A 20,671-nucleotide genomic window follows, 5' to 3' on the forward strand; every position below is an offset into this window, starting at 1 on the left:
TGTAATATACTGCACACCTTGGTTCCAAATCCGGGTCTTTCCATAACGAATTTTTGAGTGGCTGTTGTTTTTTTTTTTTTTCCTGGTCCTGTGGGCATAATAATAATGAACTTCAGGTGTAGTCATGAGTGTCAAACCAGCGTACGTGGCCAATACATCCAGCTTCAGAGGGCAACTCTGAATTTCTAGGTTGCCTCTTTTTCTATGTGACACACAGGGACTTCAACCTTCAGCATGCGTGGATTCGTTCTAAGGGCCCAGGATCCCCGAGGTCCTGGAGGCACTAGCTTGTGTGTTGGAGCTAAGGGGCGTGCAAATGGAGCAAAGGATACTTTTGGATATAATGAGTTTCTAGAGCCTCTCGCTGGGAGACCTCTGGCTCCGAGAGGAACAGCCGGTTTCCAGAAAGAAGGGATGGAACAAAAAGAGGGGGGTGGGCAAATGGTGGGGCGGGGGAACCCTGAACCACTCTGTGTTCCAGGGAGAAGGAGTGGGGGAGGAGGAGGAGGAGGAGGAGGAGGAGGAGGAGGAGGAGGAGGAGGAGGAGGAGGAGGAGGAGGAGGAGGGAGGGAGGGAGGAGGGAGGGAGGCCAGGCCCCAGACGGGAGGGAGGGAAAGAAGGAGGCCCAGGAGGAGTTTTCCAGCCTGGTCTTAGCGGCTCTGGCTCACTACACAGCCCCTTGGTCTCCGGGCCTCTTCCCGCCCCTTAAGCGCGCTGAGCAGCCTGCCCTGCAAGGGAAGCGCCCGCTGGCCATGGGGGAGCCCGGGACTGGGCCCCGTGCTGTTGCTGCCTCAAGCGCTGCTGCTACTGCTGCTGCTGTGCGTCCTGCCCAGCCAGGGCTTCCCAGGTAGGACCTAGAGATGGGGCTGTCTCCCCAGCGGGGCATCAAGGAACCTTGGAGCCGTCTGCTGAAACCCCTGGCTCGGAACAGCGGGAGATGTGGGGGCGCCCTTTGTTTACTGTGAACTCAGCTTTGGCAGTTCCAGGGAGCGGGTCAAGAGGAGTGGGGCTCCCGACTGGGTACATGGAAGGGGATCTGAAGCTATGGGATCACGCCGTGCCCAGAACCTGAGCCTGAGCACCTTCTGCTCCCAGGGCTCCGGGATTTAAACCAAACCCTCTTGGGTTTGAGAAAGTTTGGTCACAGGCTCTTTTGCTTCTGTCTCACCACACCGCGTTGCTTTTTTTTTTTTTTTTTCTTTTTTTTTGGCCCTCTCACGGTTTTGATGGCTGTCAACGCTCTGGGCCTGGCGTCTTGCTTTTGGAAGGCGCCCCATATCTTGGCCCCCTCTGGAGCTGCCAAGACTCACCAGCCTGAGGAGCCTTCATGCATCTTCTTGTCTCGTGTCCGTCCCACCCCCACCCCCCCACCCCCCGCCCCCACGCCTCCATACTCCGGAATTCCGAGAAAGTTTGCTTCTCTGAGGAAGAAGTGCCAGCTGAGAGTAGTGACATGTGGCATGCTCTTGGTTAGCACCAGGGAAAGTGGGAAAGGCTCGGGGTTGTGCTGGAGGGCGTGGTCTCCAGCATCTAAGGGGATCCTGGTATTTACTGAGTTTTCACAGTGCAGGGAAAATTCTCTTTGAAAATGCCTCTTAAAAAATCTCTAGTTAATATCCTCACAATCAAGTCTTAGGTTAACAGAGAGCTTCAGAGGAGCAGGGCTACATGTATGGCATGCACCCCTGTGGCTTTGGAATGAAGCGTCAATCTTTGCAGAGGTTTTAACTTTCTGTTAATAGAAAAGAGGTGACATGAATTAGAAGGTATGCAAATGCTTGCCTATGTGTTCAACATCACTATAGGAAGTTAAAATCTGGAGCCCGAGAAGAAATTTCTTGGAATTGAGATAAAAGGATAAGGAGTTCCCAGCTAGGGAGCTGGGTAGACAAACGTAGGGAATCATGTTCTGAGTGAATGAATGAATGAATGAATGAATGAATGAATGAACGAACGAACGAACGACATGTGAGTTAATAGACAAGAACATTTGTGCTTTGAGCTGATGCTTGCAGGTTTAAAGTTTTGAAGGAACTGATTAGGGGCAAAATGCAAAGGAGTCTTTAGCTCCCTTGCTAGGGAAATGCCATTTTATGGTGTTAGTGCCCCCACTCCCACCTCCTTGACAACCATTGTGTTAAAAGGAGCTTAGAGGGGAAGGAGAGACAGTCTAACTGAAAGAACCTCCTCTTTTGGTTGAGCCTGTACCAGGCAGACTCCCCTTTCTCTTTCATATGCTTTTCCTCCTCTCTCCCGCTCCCCCCTCCACCTCCTTTCTCTCAGCTTCTACCCTTATATAGTATAGCTTGCCGCCAAGCCTCAGACACCCACAGAATCCTAGATTGGCCAGTTCAGGCATTTACTACTGCTTATGTTTTGGGACTTGCCCTTGGCTTTCTTGGCTTAGTTGGACAGGCTGCAGGTCCCTCCTCTCTCAGTCAGGCAGGCAGGCAGCCACCAGGTTCCTCTTTGCCACCACTTCTGCTGATTCCTAACCTGCCAGCTGGCTTTTCTCAGAAGCAAAGGAAGCATTTCTCTGGAGCCCTCCCTCCCCCCCTTTTTCTAGCATATTTCTAGATAGTTCCTTTTTTAAATTACTTATATTATTTTTTATATAATATAACTATACCATTTCCCCCTTCCTTTTCCTCTCTCCAAGCCTTCCTATATGCCTCACCCCCTTGCTTTCTACACCACAAGAATACTATTCAGCTGGAGCCCTATCTTGGCACATCTCTAAGGAGTATCTTGGGAAGTGAGCTCTGCTAGGGCTGTTGAAATGGACAGAGGGGATTTCAGTCCAAGCCAGAGATTGTAAAACTCTGGGGAAGGGAAATACTCCAGACTTGTTTCCTCTGGAGGCAAATCACATCAGCTGAGTTCACTGTTAGTTGTGGGGTGACGGGTTTTCAAGGTTGTCTCAGAGGCGCTCCCTCAGTAAGTGGACATCATGTCTCCAGGAAGAGCCAGTGAAAGAAGATTTGGATCTGGAACTTCACAAAGAGGGAGCTAGGAATTTAGGGCCCAGTCAGCACCCTAATTAAGTAACCATCTGAGCTCTTATAGCAAATCTGTCAGAGAAAGGGGAAATCTTTCCCATTCCCACCCAGAGAAGCTCTCTGGAGTTCTTCCAAACATGAATTTGATGCAGCTTTCCCGGGCCTCTGATGTATTCTTTGCACTCTTGCAAAGACTGTGTGGTTACAGAAACCCACAGAAAGCATATGAAGTGCTCCTAGCAAAACTGCCCATGTTTGTGTTTGGGACTTTTTAAGGAATGGATCTTTTCATTATTTCTATTCTTAAGTGAATTCTTGAAAGCCTCGGTGTGTCTCAGAGTTTGGAAGTTCACTCTACCTCCTGCAAACAAAGCTGAAGTTGGAGAATGATTGCTGTGGCCATGGAAAAAGGCCCTGTGAGTCTTCCTAGTTCTGGAGAAAACAGGAAAAGTACCTTGATTACATTAGTTAGGAAAACCTAAAGCCACATCAGCCCATGGCAGTCAAAGCAGTCTTCGGAACCAGCACATTTGGAGATAAGTATTAAGAGCCAAGCACCTGGCTCAAGCCCTACAATTAAGGTCTCACCAGAAACTGGCTAGAACTTTCTATTTGTGTTTAAAGCATATAATCAACTGACAAAATGACTCTGCAATATAAAAGGGGATCTGCTAGAGAGAGGAGGGCATTTTCATCTGGCATTGTCTTTGTTGAGAACACTTCCCCTACAGTAAATTGTTACCACTTCTCATTTCACAGATTTGTGAGTTGAACAAGGTACCAGAAACCATCATTAAGACACCAATTTCAGATCTTTCTGCCTCTTCAGTCCTTTCACTATAATCAAAGTACATCCCTTCATCCCTTCCCTTCTAGATGTCGACTGTAACAGTCTCACTGTTAGTCTCTCTGGAGCTAATTCATTGTAATTTTTTTGTCAGCCAAATACTGGTCTTTTCAGTGAACTATTTGTGTGTGTGTACATGTGCATGTGTACAGGTAAGTGCATATGCGTGTATGAGTGTGTGTGTGAGTGTGTGTGTGTGTGTGTGTGTGTGTGTGTGTGTGTGTGTGTGTGTGTGTGTGTTGTGTTCTTGTAGAAGCTAGAAGTCAGTTTTAGGTGTCTTCTCTTAGTGCTGTGATTACAAATGTGTGTCACCATACCTGGCTTTCTATGTAGATACTTTGATCTGAACTCAAATTCTTATTCATACGTGGCAAGCACTTTACTGACTGAGCTCTCTTCCCAGCCCCTAAGTGGACTAATTTGTATTCCATATTCCTCTATTCACTTAGAGCAGTAGCTCCCCACATCTACTCTCATGTGGAAGATTATTCGTTATACGCAGATGGTTCCAGCACAGTTCTCAAGTGTCCACTCTTGGCTACCCATAACTTAGTCCATATGCATTACATGTCCCTATAGCAACTTAGTTAAGTTTTCTTTCTTTATAGATATCACTGCCTGCATCTTGGAGTGACCCACTCAGCCATTCAACTGTTCAAAATTCTCCCCATTATCTACAACATCCATACTTTAATGAAATTAATTGACCAACCCTCCCTCCATTCCTCCCTTCCTCCCTTCTTCCCTCCCTTCTTTCCTGCCTTCCTTCCTGCCCAGTGATGGGGATGAGACACATAGCCTTGTGCATGTTGTATACACTCCAGCTCTTGGAATTATTTCTGGACCAAAGAAAAGGAAGCCTCCCGTCTTTCTTTAAAAAGCACAGCTCCTTGTGGCTGTTTTGTGGTCTTTATCACACATTCCATGCATTGCAAGTTATGCACTCCTCTTCTAGATTCTGAGTCCCTAAAAGCTAGCTACATTTGTACTGTGTTTTACCCTTATCTGTATTTCTAAGAATGCTTAGCAGAATATTCGATGCTGATGGATATTTGTGCTTATGGAATTTAATGGACCCTGAAACTCTGATGATCTGCAAGAAAGGTGCATGGGTAAGCGTGATTTTGTGCCACCATGAATGTAGATACATAGAAACTATGGCTTGCTGACCACAGAGGTTCATTTGAAATCCATGAGTACCCTCTGTTTAAGCAATAACTGTCTCTGTAAGATGAGAGACTGAGTGCAAGCATAAGCTGGAGTTTGCATTTATTTTTGTTGGCCACTTCATTCCATATCCTTCCAAAGTAGTTGAATGGATTCCTTAGTAAACACATATATATGTGCTAAATCAATTCCCCTTTCAGTAAACACAACTAAAACTAGTAATTGAAAGCAAAGAGAGCTTCAAGAGGTTTACTGTTGCCAAACTGACATAGCATGGAGTTTGTAGCAGCCAAGTTATGATTAACATTTAAGTTGAAGATTCTCTTACAAAATAGCAGTATGAATAATTGCCTCTCACGTTCTAGTTTCTAGTTTGTAGGGAGATAATTCCAGCAAGCCTCTCCATCTTTAACTGTTAGTTTTCGGAAATGCCAGCTTCAGTGGGCCTTTTGCCTTGGAAGGGGCTGCTCCTCTCTCAGGATGTTTAAATTCTGCTCTAAAATAGAATTGGTTTCTGCCTTCTCTAATGAAATCTGAGCTTTACCCAAAGACTTACTTTACCAAATGGCCATGAATGATGAAGAGGTACTATGCTTGGAAAAGGGGGCTGAACAAGGTATGGCATTCCTTCTTTTCAGTGGTTTCCTGTCTTCTGGGGAACTAGGCGCAGTTACCTACATTGGCCAACACTGTAGTGTAAATGTGTGATGGGTTCTGGAGGCACAGAGGAGCCGTACAGGAACTTGGTCTGCATGTTGAATGAAAGCTGTTGCTTGGAAATGCTGCTCCCTAGATGGGGATGGTAAAGGTCCAAGGTTTCATTAAAATGACTTCGGGCTTCACCAAGAGTGTTTTGAAATTGGAACCAGAACTCTGGACAGCTATTCTGCTCCCCCTGCCATGGGGAAAAGCCCCTATCCCAATCCAAATCCACCATTCACTAGATGGTCTTCCTGAACTGTGTGAGAAAAATGAACACTTAACAGGCAAGATAAACAAATAAATAGATAAGTACACAAAGATGAAATTACCAAAATAAGAAAACTTTTATTCAACCAATGGGTAGGTGGAGGTGACCTCTCTAGTTACCACCAGCTATACAGTTTCTAGTTCTCATTTAAAAAGCAACACTGGGCTAAGTGTAGCTCAAAAAGGTATACCATATCTGATGCTCTAAGCTCAAACTCCAGTGCTCCCCACAAGTAAAAATAAATGATAAATAAAGAAAAAAATCAAACAAAGTAGATGTAAACATAGACTAAACTGTTCCCTGTCCTCGTTTAGCTTAATGCCCAAGATCTGGAGGGGGATATTGAGTCAATATTTGGGATATTGATTGTCTGAAGTAGTTGTGAATAAGACCCAAACTACTCAATTTCAAATATCTTTGTGGTTAGTGGTAGCAGTGCACGCCTTTAGTCCTAGCACTTGGGAGGCAGAGGCAGGCAGATCTCTGAGTTCAAGGCCAGCCTGGTCTACAGAGCAAGTTCCAGGACAGTGAGGGTTACAAACAAGAAGACCAAAATAAATATTTTTGTGGCAGTTAACAGAATTTCCAAGATTCCTTCCCAGGGGAAAGGAACAGAAGATAACAAAATGGCAGTGAATATTTATAATACTCTGAATGAAAGAGCCAATTGGGGCTGGAGAGATGGCTCAGCAGTTAAGAGCACTGGCTGTTCTTCCAGAGGTCCTGAGTTCAATTCCCAGCAACCACATGGCGGCTCACAACCATCCGTAATGAGATCTGGTGCCCTCTTCTGTCCTGCAGGTGTATATGCAGACAGAACACTGTATACATAATAAATAAATAAATCAAAAAAAAAAAAAGAAAAAGAGCCAATTGGACAGGAGGAAAGTTGGGGCATACTTAGGTGATGAGACTTTTGCTCATCAAACACTACTCGAAGAGATTTAGAAGCTCTGGGAAGTTTAAAAGTTCTGAGGGTTTCTGATAAAGATTTAAAAGGCAAGCTTGCACCAAATGTCCTCAGGAGAACCGCTGAGCTGCCAAGTGCTTCAGGTAATAATTGGTTACACCTGGATCATAAAAGCACATGGCACACTATGTCCTCAGAAAACTCTGGAGCACACATTCCTCAGCCAAAAGACGCACTCACCCATAATTCTTAGCTAATACTGGATGTTCTCTGTGCATTGTTCTCCAGGGAGAAGATAAATGAGTTTGGACCTAATGACTAGGCTTATCCCAGAAACTTGGAGTTGTAAATTGCATATATTTGTTTAAAAACCGTTTTTTTTTTAATCAATTAAATTTTTTTTCATTTATTTTACATCCTGACCATAGTTTCCCCTCCCTCCTCTCCTCCCATTCCCTCCTCACACCTTCCTCCTGCCCCGCCCCCAATCCAGTCCTCCTATGTTTCTGTTCAGAAAGGGGCAGGCCTCCCATGGATATCAACACAACATGGCATATCAAGTTGAGGTAGGACTAAGCTCCTCCCCTTGTATTAAGGCTGGGCAAGGCAACCTAGTATGGGGAATAGGTTCCCCAAAGCCAGTTCAAACATTAGGGACAGGCCATGATCCCACTGCTAGGAGTTCCACAAATAGGCCAAGCTACTCAATTGTCACACATCTATAGAGGACCTAGATTGGACCCATTCATGCCCTCTAGCTGTCGGTCCAGTCTGTGAGCTCCTATAAGCCCAGGTTAATTATTTCTGTGGGTTCTCTTCTGATGACCTTGACCCCCCTAGCTCATACAATCCTTCCTGTCTTCAACAGGATTCCCTGAGCCCCACCCAGTGCTTGGCTGTGGATCTCTGCATCTGCTTCCATCAGTTACTGGATGAAGGCTCTATGATGACAATTAGGGTAGTCATCAATTTGATTACAGGGGAAGGCTAGTTCAGGCACCCTCTCCACTATTGCTAGGAGTCTTAGCTGATTCATCCTTGTGGGTTCCTGGGAGTTTCCCTGGCACCAGGTTTCTCCCTAACCTTGAAATGCCCACCCATCAAGACATCTCTTTCATTACTCCTCTCCTCCATGCTGCCCCCCAGCCCACTAGATCCCTCATGTTTCCATGCCTCCTGCCCCTAGTTTACCCAGGAGATCTCTTCTATTTCCCCTTCCTAGGAGAATCCATGCTTCCCTCATAGGATCCTCCTTGTTATCTAGCTTCCCTGGGGCTGTGGATTGTAGCCTGGCTATCCTTTACTTTGCAGCTAATATCCACTTATGAGTGAGCACATACTATGTTTGTCTTTCTGGGTCTGGGCTACCTCACTCAGGATGGTTTTTTCTAGTACCACCCATTTGCCTGCAGATTTCATGATGTCATTGTTTTTTTACAGCTGAGTATCACTCCATTTTCTTTATCCATTCTTTGGTTGAGGGGCATCTAGTTGAGCAAGTGTCCTTGTAGTGTCATTGAGCATCCTTTGTATATATGCCCAAAATTGGTATAGCTGGGTCTTGAGGTAGATTGATTCCCAATTTTCTGAGTACAAGTTTGTACTCCCACCAACAATGCAGGAGTGCTCCCCTTACTTCACATCCTCTCCAACATAAGCTGTCATCAGTGTTTTTGATCTTAGCCATTCTGACAGGTGTAAGATGATAGATATCTCAGAGTCGTTTTGATTTGCATTTCCCTGATGACTAAGGATGTTGAGCAATTCCTTAAATGTCTTTTGGTCATTTGAGATTCTTCTGTTGAGAATTCTCTGTTTAGATCATCACCCCATTTTTTATTGGATTATTGGTATTTAATTTCTTGATTTTATATATATATATTAGAAACCAGCCCTCTGTCAGATGAGGGGTTTTTGAAGATCTTTTCCCATTCTGTAGGCTGCCGTTTTGTTTTATTGACAGTGTCCTTTGCCTGATAGAAGCTTTTCAGTTTCATGAGGTCCCATTTATTAATTGTTGATCTTCGTGTCTGTGCTACTGGTGTTCTATTTAGGAAGTGATCTCCTGTACCAATGCATTCAAGGCTACTTCCCACTTTCTCTTCTATCAGGTTCAGTGTAACTGGATTTATGTTGAGGTCTTTGATCCACTTGGACTTGATTTTTGTGCACGGTGATAGATATGGATCTACTTGTATTCTTTTATATGCCGACATCCAGTTATGCCAGCATCATTTGTTGAAGGTACTTTCCTTTTTCTTTTGTATAATTTTGGCTTCTTTGTCAAAAATCAAGTGTTCATAGATGTGTGGATTTTTGTCAGGCTCTTCTATTCATTTCTATTGATCCACTTGTCTGTTTTATTCCAATACCAAGCTGTTTTTATTACTATAACTCTATAGTAGAGCTTGAAATTGGGGACGGTGATACCTCCAGAAATTCCTTTATTTTACAGGATTGTTTTAGCTATCCTTGTTTTTTGTTTTTCCATATGAAGTTGAGTATTGTTCTTTGGAGGTTTGTGAAGAATTGTGTTGGAATTTTGATGGGGATTGCATTGAATCTGTAGATTGCTTTTGGTAAGATGGCCATTTTTTTTATTTTTCGAGACAGGGTTTCTCTGTGTAGCTTTGTGCCTTTCCTGGAACTCACTCTGTAGCCCAGGCTGGCTTCTAACTCACAGAGATCCGCCTGCCTCTACCTCCCAAGTGCTGGGATTAAAGGCGTGCGCCACCACCACCCAGCAAGATGGCCATTTTTACTATATTAATCCTACCTATCCAAGAGCATGGGAGATCTTTTCATCTTCTGGTGTCTTCTCCAATTTCTTTCCTCAAAGACTTAAAGTTCTTGTCATACAGCTCTTTCACATTTTGGTTAGAGTTACCCCAAGCTATTTTATATTTGTGACTATTGTGAAGGGTGTTGTTTCCTTGATTTCTTTCTCAGCCTGTTTATCATTTGTATATAGGAGGGCTCTGATTTTCTTTTTTTAGTTAACCTTGTATCCCGCCACATTACTGAAGGTGTTTATCAGTTGTAGGAATTCCCTGGTAGAATTTTTGGGGTCACTCATGTATGCTATCATATCATCTGCAAATAGGGAAAGTTTGACTTCTTCCTTTCCGATGTGTATCCCCTTGATCTCCTTTTGTTGTCTTATTGCTCTAGCTAGAACTTCAAGTACTATATTGAATAGATAAGATAAGAGTGGATCACGGCATACTTTTAGCTTGGGTTTCAAATATCATTACAATAGTTTTTCTGTCCTGCTCTGTCCTGTAGTGTGATTAGTCACATGTACCAGCAATATGTTTTCTGATGTCATCATCACAGTGTCCCTCCAGTTGTGTTTAGAGGACATGTGTTCAATGAAGTTGCACCCTAGTGTCCTCTAATGGTTGGCCTTGGTCTGTGGATTATTGTGTGGATGGCTGAGCTGAGTGACCCTGCCTGGTCCGGGCTTCCAAGAATATTCAAGCACACTAGTTAAATCGGAGCCACAGGGTAAGAATCAAGCCAAGAGTTTTCAGGCCCATTGTGGACTGTTGAGGAAGTGTTGTTTATATCCCCCATTTTCTGAAACTCAGCTCCCACATGGCCATTCCTTATAGGAACTCTGTAGACACATGGTTACTGACTCAGTATTTGTCAGAATAAGGCAGTTCCTCTTAATGCCAGTGATAAAATGCTGTTTTATCTCAGATTTTAACTCAGCTTTTTAGGTAGTAGAATCATATTCTTTCAGTATTATCTATGTGTAGATATAATGCCCTCACCCGTGTAAAGTCTTACTAATTTGTCTATCATCATCGCTTAGCAGGGAACCTGGCTTCAAGAGGGTAACAACATGTCAGGAGGGAATGCTTCTGGCCAGCTTCAACCCACCCACCTGGATGGGTGTCTCAGGCTCTATATAGGTTTTTATCTAGTTTTCTCGTTTATACCCAGGTTCCCCTGAGCAGCCTGCCTATTTCATTTGCTGTGGAAACCTCTGGCAGTAAGGAAACCTCAGACATGAACTCTTCATGCATTTTAGGGAGGCCTCTCAGGCCTGGCCAGGTGGGATGTCTGGAGTCACATAGGTAGTTCAAAGTAGAGCTGTAGTTAGAGCTCAGTGAGTTCCCTTCTCTCCTGCAGGTCTGTGTTTGAATTTACATCTGGTGTGACCACTACATATTAAGCACTTTTCTGGCTCAAGAACTAGGCAAACAAGGATAAATTATGCTGCAGCACTCCCTGAGACCCCATCCAGCATGTAACTCAGCATCATTATTTATATGAATCCTTGTGTATACTCTCACTCATTCATCTAAGATCCAATTACTTGGGTATTTCTCAATGGTTGTTTGAGAAGCTCCCGCCCCAAGGCCAGCTCTTGATCCCCTTTAAGGACATTAGGGTCCCATAAGCTTTGTCTCTACACACTTGTTTTGAGTTGCACACCTGATTTGTGGTGACATTTTAACAGCTTTACTAAGACATAGTTCACCTACGCATTTAAACTGTCCACTTCAGTGGTTGTGGTATATTCATAGAGTTCTGTATCCATCATCTTAATCAATGTTAGGACATTTTTATTATTCCCCAAAGAAACCTTATCCCCTTTGGCTGTCACTGCCCAAACCTGACAGCTAGGCAACGACTAGCCTATTTGCCTCCATAGAATTGCCTACTCTTGACATTCTCTATAAAGTGAAGTTACACAAAACTTGTCTTTTTGTGAGTTGTGACCCTCATTTAGCACAATGCTTTCGAGGTTCATCCTTGTTGTCTCTTGATTCCTATAATTATTCCAGTCCATTCTACAAATATACTCCATTATATTTGCCTGTTGATCAGTTAATACACAAGTGGGTTGCTTCCACCTTAAGTCTCTTAGGAATAAAACGTTGCAGCAAAAAATTATGTACAGATCTTTGTGGGGACATAAACTGTCATTTCTCTTGGCTAGATGCTTAGGAATGGAACTTCTGGGTCATATGGTCACTCTGGGGTGAAACATCCAGGGACCTACAAAACTCTTTTCCAGAATGACTATCTCCTTTTACCGTCCCACTAGTAATGTATGTTCTAACATCTGTGCAATCTCAGAATCACTAACCCTTACACTGATTGTCTTTTCTATTAAGTAGACCCCTGTTCATTCAGAGTTTCCCCTCACATAGTGAGTGACAAAACTGGGTCTTTTCTGCGAACCAAGAAAGGATACTAGCTGGAGAAAGCCAATGATGTCTGCTATTTCACTGCTGGCTGGAGGAGTACTGCTAGCCCGCAATGCACCTCTCAATGAATTAGAACAGGATGCCCAGTTACATGGGCATAGAATTCTATCTGGAGACAGACTTTGGGCTAATTTAGAAATAGGGGCAGGTCCAGGACTCGAGACTGGAAGAGGAAAGGCTGGCTAGTGTGGTGAGCCTGGTTACTCTTTTGGTGGATATTATGGTGTGGGAAACTCTCTGGACAGACGTGTTGAATGATAGTGGTTTAGCCTCAAATGAGACAAAGCTATGCATCTGGTATTTTTTTAAAGCCTTGAGTATTTAAAAGGAAAACAAAACAAAAAGCTGTGCTTGCATTTCAGCATGATCCTTGCACCCTTGGGTCATCTGGAACCAAGTCAAAAATTCAGCCATGTAGGCCTTGCCCAAGTCTTGCTGAATCAGCATCTACATTTTAACAAGATCCTGCTGAGGATCTGTAGACAAGGAAATTTGAGTACTGGTCTGATGAGCAAGCACAGCCCTTTGCAAAAACAGAGTGGCTTGCCTGTTTAGAATCGCCACACAATGGCTCACTTCCTCTCCTCACCCTTTTGTGGTTGGTTTTGATTTCATCACTGAATCATTTGGACTTCCATTTGTAAGTCCTTTACATTCCTGAGATAAACATGTATACCTTTAGGTTTCTAGTCCCTTCTCTAGCTCAAAACACAAACATAAATCTTCAGGCCCTCCACTCTGGGTTTTTTTTTTACTGTATTGTGTTTTGTTTTGCTCTCTCTGTCTCTCTCTGTCTCTCTCTGCCTCTCTCTGTCTCTCTGTCTCTCTGTCTCTCTGTCTCTCCCTCCCCTTGATTATTTCTTTTCAAGTCTGCTGACCAGTTCAGCCCCTGCCTGGCCCAATGCAGAACAACAACAAAGCATATCTTAAGATTGACTTGCATAGCTTTCCTTTGCAGCTAATAATTTTAGCTAGTTTTAAAAAAAAGAACAGTAAGTTGGGTCTAATGTCACAGCTCTGTACCCCCAGGTACATGGGAAGCTAAGGCCTGCCTGGGCTACAGAGTGACTCCAAGATCAGCCTGGGCAACTTAGTGATAGCCTGGCTCAAAAAGCAAAACGGAAATTTGAGATATGGCTCAGGGAAAAAATGTTTTCCTATCACATGCAAGATGCTAAGTTTAACCCCCAGTATTAAAAAGGGGGGGGGAGGAAAGAAATGTAGAACAATCAGGGCTGTTGCTCCTCCTCCTCCTAACAAGACTTGATTCTAACTATTCTGAGAATAATTAGAACTGACTGGCCCTTAAAGGCTGAGGTTGAAATTACCTGTCATCATACTAGAAACCAATGTCAATGAGGTTAGGAGAGCTGGCAGTTTGGAGGGTGGATGAAAGGAAGACCAATGGGGAGGTCAGGTGAACACATCAGTGCCTCACTTCAGGCTCTGCCCTGAAAAGTCCACAAATTGGAAAGACTAGAATGATTGAGTTTTAATAACATCTAAGAGGGTTATTTGTGGGTTATGTCAGGGTAGGCATGTGGTTATGAACCCAACAATGGTCTCTAAGAAGACCTGATTGTGGAGTCTGGTGAATTTTAATTTGATAGATCTGGAGCAGGGAATAGTTAATTTGGGTACAGTCTGCAAATTGGTCCAAGCATGCCACATTTGTCCCCTCCTGTTTTCATATCATCAGTCACGCAAAAGTTTTAAGTGGTAAAAATATTCAAAAGGAAACTAATAATTATTTTCTTATCATTGAAACACAGCTGTATTAATTCACTTGAGTATACTATGTGTCCATTTGGTGATATAAAAATAATATTGAGTCATTTTGACAGATATCATGTCTTATGAAACTAAAAACAGTTTGCCTAAAAAGTTTGCCAATGCCTAATGTAAGTCTTACTTCTGAAAGTGTAACTCAAGAATCAGCTTTTCCTAGTAGCTTTAGAGAAATGTTAGATTTTGAATACCATTCCAGACCTATGAAATTGCAGCCTGTCTTTTAAGAGGAATGCCTAGGTGTTTGGAATTGCTTCCTCCACACTAGTAGACTCAGCTCAGGACTCATCTTGGAGGTCTAGACCAGCATGTTATAACTAACACTGTACTCAATTTATATGGCATACAACTTTATATCTAGTTTTCTAGGTTTGGGACTGTAACACCCACATATCTCAAACTCTCTGGAAATGAAGTTCTCATTGCATTCCTTACAGTCCTTGACTAAGTTCCAGTGTTCTAATCTAAGCTGGAAATGGCTGGGCCTTTGCTATCTGTTGACAGATTGCCTTGATGTTGCCAGGGTTTGGAGGCTTCATGTAGTTGGAAGTTTTCCTGTGTCCACAGCCACTCAGACCCAAGTAAACATACAGAGGCTTATATTAATTAAAACTGCTTGGCCATTAGCTCAGGCTTACTACTGACTAGCTCGTACACTTAAACTCAGCCCATTTCTGTTAATCTATATGTCACCATGTGTTCCTTGGCTTTACTTGTGTGCCATTACAAGCTGCTCCCTGGACAGCAGGCTGGTGTCTCCTGAATCAGTCTTTCTTCTTCCCAGAATTTTCCTTGTCTGCTTATCCCGCCTATACTTCCTGCCTGGCTACTGGCCAATCAGCATTTTATTAAACCAGTGTACAAAAGCATTACTCCACAGCAGCTTCGGACTCTGGTTTCTTTGGATCCTGACAGGATCTTGCTACATGATATGGCTCAAAGCCCTCTAATGTCTTCCACACACTTCTTTGAAGCGTTTTCCAGAGGCACGTAGATATGTTCTATTTATGTATGTTGCATTGTCATTAAATTGAGACATGCTGAGTATAAGCTCTGAATACAGTTTTTCTCCCTCCAAAACTCAGGATGAAATTTGGTTACCATTGTGGTGGGGTTGGGATGTGAGACTTTGAAGAGATTATTGGAACACCAGGAAGGACTAATGCCTTTCCCACGAGTAGGTCCTTACTTTCATAGGACTGAATCAGGTATAGTGGTTTTGGATTATTATAAAGCAAAGCTACCTCTCATTTGGCATCTATACACACATACTTGCCCTTCGCATTCTCACTAAGGGTTGTAATACAAGGCTATCCCCATATATAGCTTCCTACCTTGAACTTCCTAGCCTCCAGAACTGCCAACTAAAATAAGTTCATTTTCAATCACCCAGTCTCTGGTGTTTGGCTGTAGCAACATAAAGTGGCCCCAAACACAAGGTTGAATATGTTTCTGTAGTACAGGACTGCTCAGAATCATCAGTATGTTAATATAGCTTGTGACTGTCTGATAGAGGACTAGGAAGAAAATCTCAAATCATGACTCCCAGACCACATCTGGTAGCAGCACCACCCAAGAATATGTGAGGTATATAAATTCTCAGGCCCCATCCTAGGACTACTGAATCAGAAACAGGTTCCTAGGAAAGTTGGGGCCTAGCAATCTGTTTTAACAGACACTCCAAGTACTTCTCACACAGCAATATATGAGAATCATTCGTGTGGACAATTTCAAATCAGTTTTTCAGAACTTCTAACTAGACTAGTGTTTCCCATGTTGTTTTTAACAAGAACTGTTTATTCATTTTAAATTTTAGGACAGGACCTTGGGAAACATTACTCTGGCCTTACTAAGTAGAAATGGACACAGTAGGTTTCGAGAGTAAGCCCCGAGTTGAATCATCTCTCTGAGATTTGTGTCCTGAAGCAGTTTGTATGCATGCTTGGTTTGAAAAAAGTTTCCCAGATCAAAAGGCAGAAGCAGCTGGCTGATGCAAACACATGTTCTTTACAGTGTGTTTCTGTATACTGAAATGTGAAGAAGGCTGAGGAACAGCCCTGGGGCTAGTCCTTCTCCTATGCATAGTTCATCCTTTCAGGATACTGACCTGCGCGAGAGTGTGCCAGTCTGCAGGCTGTGACTCTCAGGCTAGATGGTTGCCCTGCTTTTTCGAGCCCACCTCATCCCTTCTCATGTACACGTTCTTTCTCCTTTGCTCGCAGTAGGTTTGTATCTACCACATTGTCACTTAGTCTGAAAGTTCTGGTGACACTGAAGTTATTGTACTTCCTCTGAGAGCAAGTGAGAGGAGTTCAGGGTGAGGAGACCACTCTGACCTTGGTTTTCGGGGAGAATGGACAAGACAATGGACAACTTCCATTTGTATACTTCTTTTGGGAGGGAAAAGAAAACTCTTGTGCTGTATCTTACTTTTGTCTGCCCTGTAGTCTGAAAAATTATGCTTCAAAACAAAAACAGGCCATTTGATGTTGTAGATAAGCTAGAACTCTGATGAATGCACTTAAATGATGCTTTTAAATGCAATAAAAAGACATTGGAGATGGAGCTCAGTGGTAGATCACTTACTTAGCAGTTACAAGGCCCTGAGTTTGAGCTCCACTCAGAAGAAAACTAAAAGTGAATCATATTTATTGTGAAAACACTCAGAGACCTGAAAAGCTGGAAGTAGATTTACCTCTCATTCTCCTCTAGACTCCCATTTTCTCCCTAAAATCACGACTCTGAAGAGTTTAGTATAAACTTGTAGACATTTTTCTCTCTGTGTGATTTTGGTAAAGATACAAGAGGTTTGAAAAAAATATTGCATTGCCACATGAAATAACAATGATGGTAAATTCATGCAATGATCTCATTTGCCAGGAAGCAGGCCCATGAGATAGAGGGCTTTAGCTGGGAGTGTGGTCCGAGAGGAAATTTGTCTCGAGCTCTCTCCCATGCTCACTGTCAGATACCATGAGTCTTCAGTCAGTGCCTTGGTCCATGGCCTTGTCCAAAGCCTGGATGCAGCCTCCCTTCCTTTATTCAATTTTCATTGTGTCCCTGGCATTCTGTGTGGACAGTTAAACCTTTGGAGGACCATATGACACACCACAAATTGCTTTTGTTCCATCATCTGGTTTTACTTTAAAGGGTAGCCTTCTTCCTTCTGTCTGTGTTGAGTGGGAACAGTTAGATTTCAGAGCTTTGGAAACTGTCTTAGTGGAAACAGGAGCTGGCATTAGTTAACAGCCCCTGCTTTGTGCTGACGTCCTCACTTTTAGGTACCTGTATTTTTCCTGTCCCTCTGTCTCTAAGATCTAAACAACAGGCAGAAACGCACTTGGTCCTTCAAACTATGAAGCAATAGGAGACTATACTGGAAAAAAAGTGTTCTTTCCCTTTGGACTAGAGTAATGCCTTCATTTATAAAGTTATCCTTTCAACTTTCTTTTTTTTAAGATCTAAAATATGGCCACAATTAAAATTTCACAAGCCACATGCTGTCTTCATTGTCTGTGCTAATTAAAAGCAGAGCGCTTGGAGACTAAGGGGGTCATCTTCTCTGCCGAGAGTTTTCCTCTGGGGCTCTTCTGCAGAAGTGTTTCAATAGAGGGTGGAATGCTGTCCTCGATGAAACAGCTATAGGAGCAAAGCTGACTAAGAGTTCATGCTTCCCAAGGATTACTTTCTCATCCTCTACCCACTCTACTGCTGTGGTTTTTTTTTTTTTTTAATAAAATCAAGCTACAGTGGACATGTAGGAGCATTCTTGACTGAGAAAAAAATTAATATAAGGACAGTGGTTGGGTGCAAGAGTGTGGGTGACATTCCGCAGTAAGACGGAACTCCAGTCACCCACAGTGGCAACCCTCTTCAGTTGCCCAGTAAGTGGTATCGTTTTGGCCTACCCATTCTTCTTTGCCTCTCTTTGTCTGCCCATCATTACGCGTTCGTGTGCCCTGTTTTAAGGCCTGCTTTGGGAGAAGACAAACATTGACTATGCTGCAATTTAACCCAGGGATTTGGTTTCCCTCCTGAAGTTAACTCAACTGCTAAATTGATACCTGCTAAATAGAGATGTCTAATGGGGGTTTCTATGATAGAAGCTTGAGGGTTGTTTTGCTTACTATTATGCAAGAAACTACCCAAAATTTGGTGGTTTAGATTAGTGACAACTACTTACTTGTACATGATGTTATAGTTTGGTCAGGGCTCAGTGTGGAAGACTCATTTCTCATGGGCATGCTGTTGGTTCTGTGGCTTTATCTGGGGCTGCTAGATCCAAGATGGCTCCTCTCATGTGTTTGGTACTTCATCTGCAATGGCCAAGCCCTCCCATCCCCCACTTCTTTCAGCCTTTCATCGATCAGACCAGTTTTTCCCAACTATCCAGCAGGATAAATGGACATCTTTGTATTCAGCTAGCTTCCCAATAGAGTAAACACAAAGCCTGTCAGGTTTCTGCTGTGAGGCATAGGTCATAGGTCATTGGAATTGACACAGCACCACTCTTATTGAACTTCATTAGTTAAAGAAAATTACAAGGCAGGCCAAGTTTTAGGCTGGTGGCAATAGTAGGTAGATTCCAACACTTAATAGTTTGAAGTAGTAGTACAAGTGGGAGAAATTGGTGGTAGTCTACTTTGAAGGAACTCCATTACAGGACTGGTTTGGGAATGCAAATTAGAGATATGAGTTTAACTGTCTGGGTTGTTTTCTGGGTATATTCTGACTCAGGGATGGACCCCAAATTAATTATGCAACTGTTGTGGCTTGGATATGAAATTCCCTCATCGATCATGAGTTGAAGCTTGATTTCCAATGCACTGTTCAGAGATAGGGCTTTTGGAAAGTGCCTGGACCATGAAGCCTCTGACATAGTCAGTGGATTAAATCATTCGAAGTTCATATTGTGACGGCATTATTGAGAGGTGATGGAAACTAGAGGGGGCCTCGTTGGAGTAAGTGGATCACTGAAAGCATTTTTTTCTCTTGCTTCTGTATCTTTTCTCTCTGGCTCACTCTGTCTCCTGACCACCATGAAGTGAGCAGCTCAAATCTATGATGTTGTCTTGGCCATGATGTTCTGCCTTACCACAGGCATACACTAAGTGGCCAAATGGCCGTGGACTGAAATATCTGAGACCGTGAGCCAAATAAATCTTTATATTGTTCATCTCAAGTATTTTGTCACTGTGATGAAAAGTGGCTAGCATACCAATGGTATTAGACCTACTAGGTAGAGTGCAGCATGAAGACTGAGAATGTATTCATGGACACTGCAAATAATTGAGTCAACTGACATCTCTGGAAACATGGAAGATTGATTTCCCAGCGGTTACTAGTACTAGCGCCACCTACCTCCCCTTCCCAAAGATTTTCTTTTCCTTCACCAAGGCAAGACATGATCAAATGGACACTAAAAATAGACCGTAGACTTAAATACAAAACTTGTATGACTTCTTGATGATACCATCAGAGAAACTGTAAGCTTGAGTAAGGTAAAAGGGTTCTCAGATATGACATCTAAAACATGGTCTATAAAAGGTACAGGGAATGATGTGCTTCATCCCAATTACAATTGTTTACTCTTCAGAACATACTATTAAGGGAATGAAGAGACAAATCACAGAATGGAGAAAATATTCTGAAATGACATGTCTGATTAAAGGGCTTTCACCCAAATATACCAAGAATGCTCTGAACTCAATAATAAGAAAATAAGCAGCCCCATTATAAAGAAGTCAAAATGTTTGAATAGACACAAAAGAGGATATATGAGAAAATGCTGAATATCATTATTCACCTACTAACAATTGGATGAGCATGGCTGATATAACTTCTGCTTTAATCTGTCAAAAATGTGAACACAGTCCACTTCTCTTTTGGAAAACTGACTTTCACTGTACAGTGCAAGAATAAGGTGTGGTTATTACTATCAGGAAGGGATTTGCACACATTTCCAATCCCCGTGTAGAGCTGACTAGCTATTTTATGTTTCCCTTACTAGAATTTATGTGACACGCATCCACAAATTGCTAGCCAGGAACTTTACCACTGGCCACCAGCAATTTGAAGCAGATCATTTACTGTAAGCTCAAGAGGACGTGGGTGTCTTCTACCATGCTTTTCCAAGCCTGTCTGGTTGCTGCGCTCCCTAAAAGCCTCCCTTCATCTACTACGTCTGTCCTCAAGTACCTAATGTCCTCTCATTTCAAGGAACTTGCATCATTTTGGCCTTATGACACAGGGCTTTAGTTTCCTTGGTACTACTGGTACTACTAATACATAAGAGATTTATGTCACCTTGAATTTTTTTTCTTTGAATTCACTTATACTCAGTGTTAAAGTTTGAAATGTGTTATTTTACATTTTTTCTAGAAACGAATGCTAAATTAGATGTTCAGTGCTCAGTAAGAATGCTGATTATATGAAGAGTAAGAAACAGCCTTTTTCATCTAGTTTCTAAATTTGGAACACGAATCCTGGATGAACAGCTGCAATGTCCCAAACAATTTTCCATTTCTGTGAATCCCAAAGGCTTCTTCATGCACTTAACATTCCAGAAATTCCTAGAATGAAAAAAAAAAGAGAACACACAGAGGTTTTGTTTAGATATGTATATATGTGTGTATTGTGTATGTATGCGTGTATGTTGTTTATAATAAACATACAAAGTAGCAGGATTCTTTTAACTGACATTTGCATACATCATTTGTTTTGGTTGATTTTTCTTCCCTACTTCTCTTCCAGATCTGCCTATGC

The 20,671-nt window shown here is 42.7% G+C and overlaps 1 protein-coding gene across 1 annotated transcript in view; it reads left to right on the forward strand.

Moving 5' to 3' along the window:
- Positions 1 to 234: 234 nt before the first annotated feature.
- Positions 235 to 20,671, forward strand: part of Srpx (sushi repeat containing protein X-linked) — a 76,664-nt gene continuing 56,227 nt past the window's right edge. Inside the window, exons 1-2 of the mRNA XM_052743434.1 lie at positions 235 to 444; positions 655 to 847. Of these exons, the coding sequence (XP_052599394.1) occupies positions 235 to 444; positions 655 to 847 (403 nt within the window). The remainder of the gene's footprint in view (positions 445 to 654; positions 848 to 20,671) is intronic.

This window comes from Peromyscus californicus, unplaced genomic scaffold (assembly GCF_007827085.1).
Source record: "Peromyscus californicus insignis strain IS unplaced genomic scaffold, ASM782708v3 Scaffold_10__1_contigs__length_136768540, whole genome shotgun sequence".
Lineage (NCBI taxonomy): Eukaryota > Metazoa > Chordata > Mammalia > Rodentia > Cricetidae > Peromyscus > Peromyscus californicus.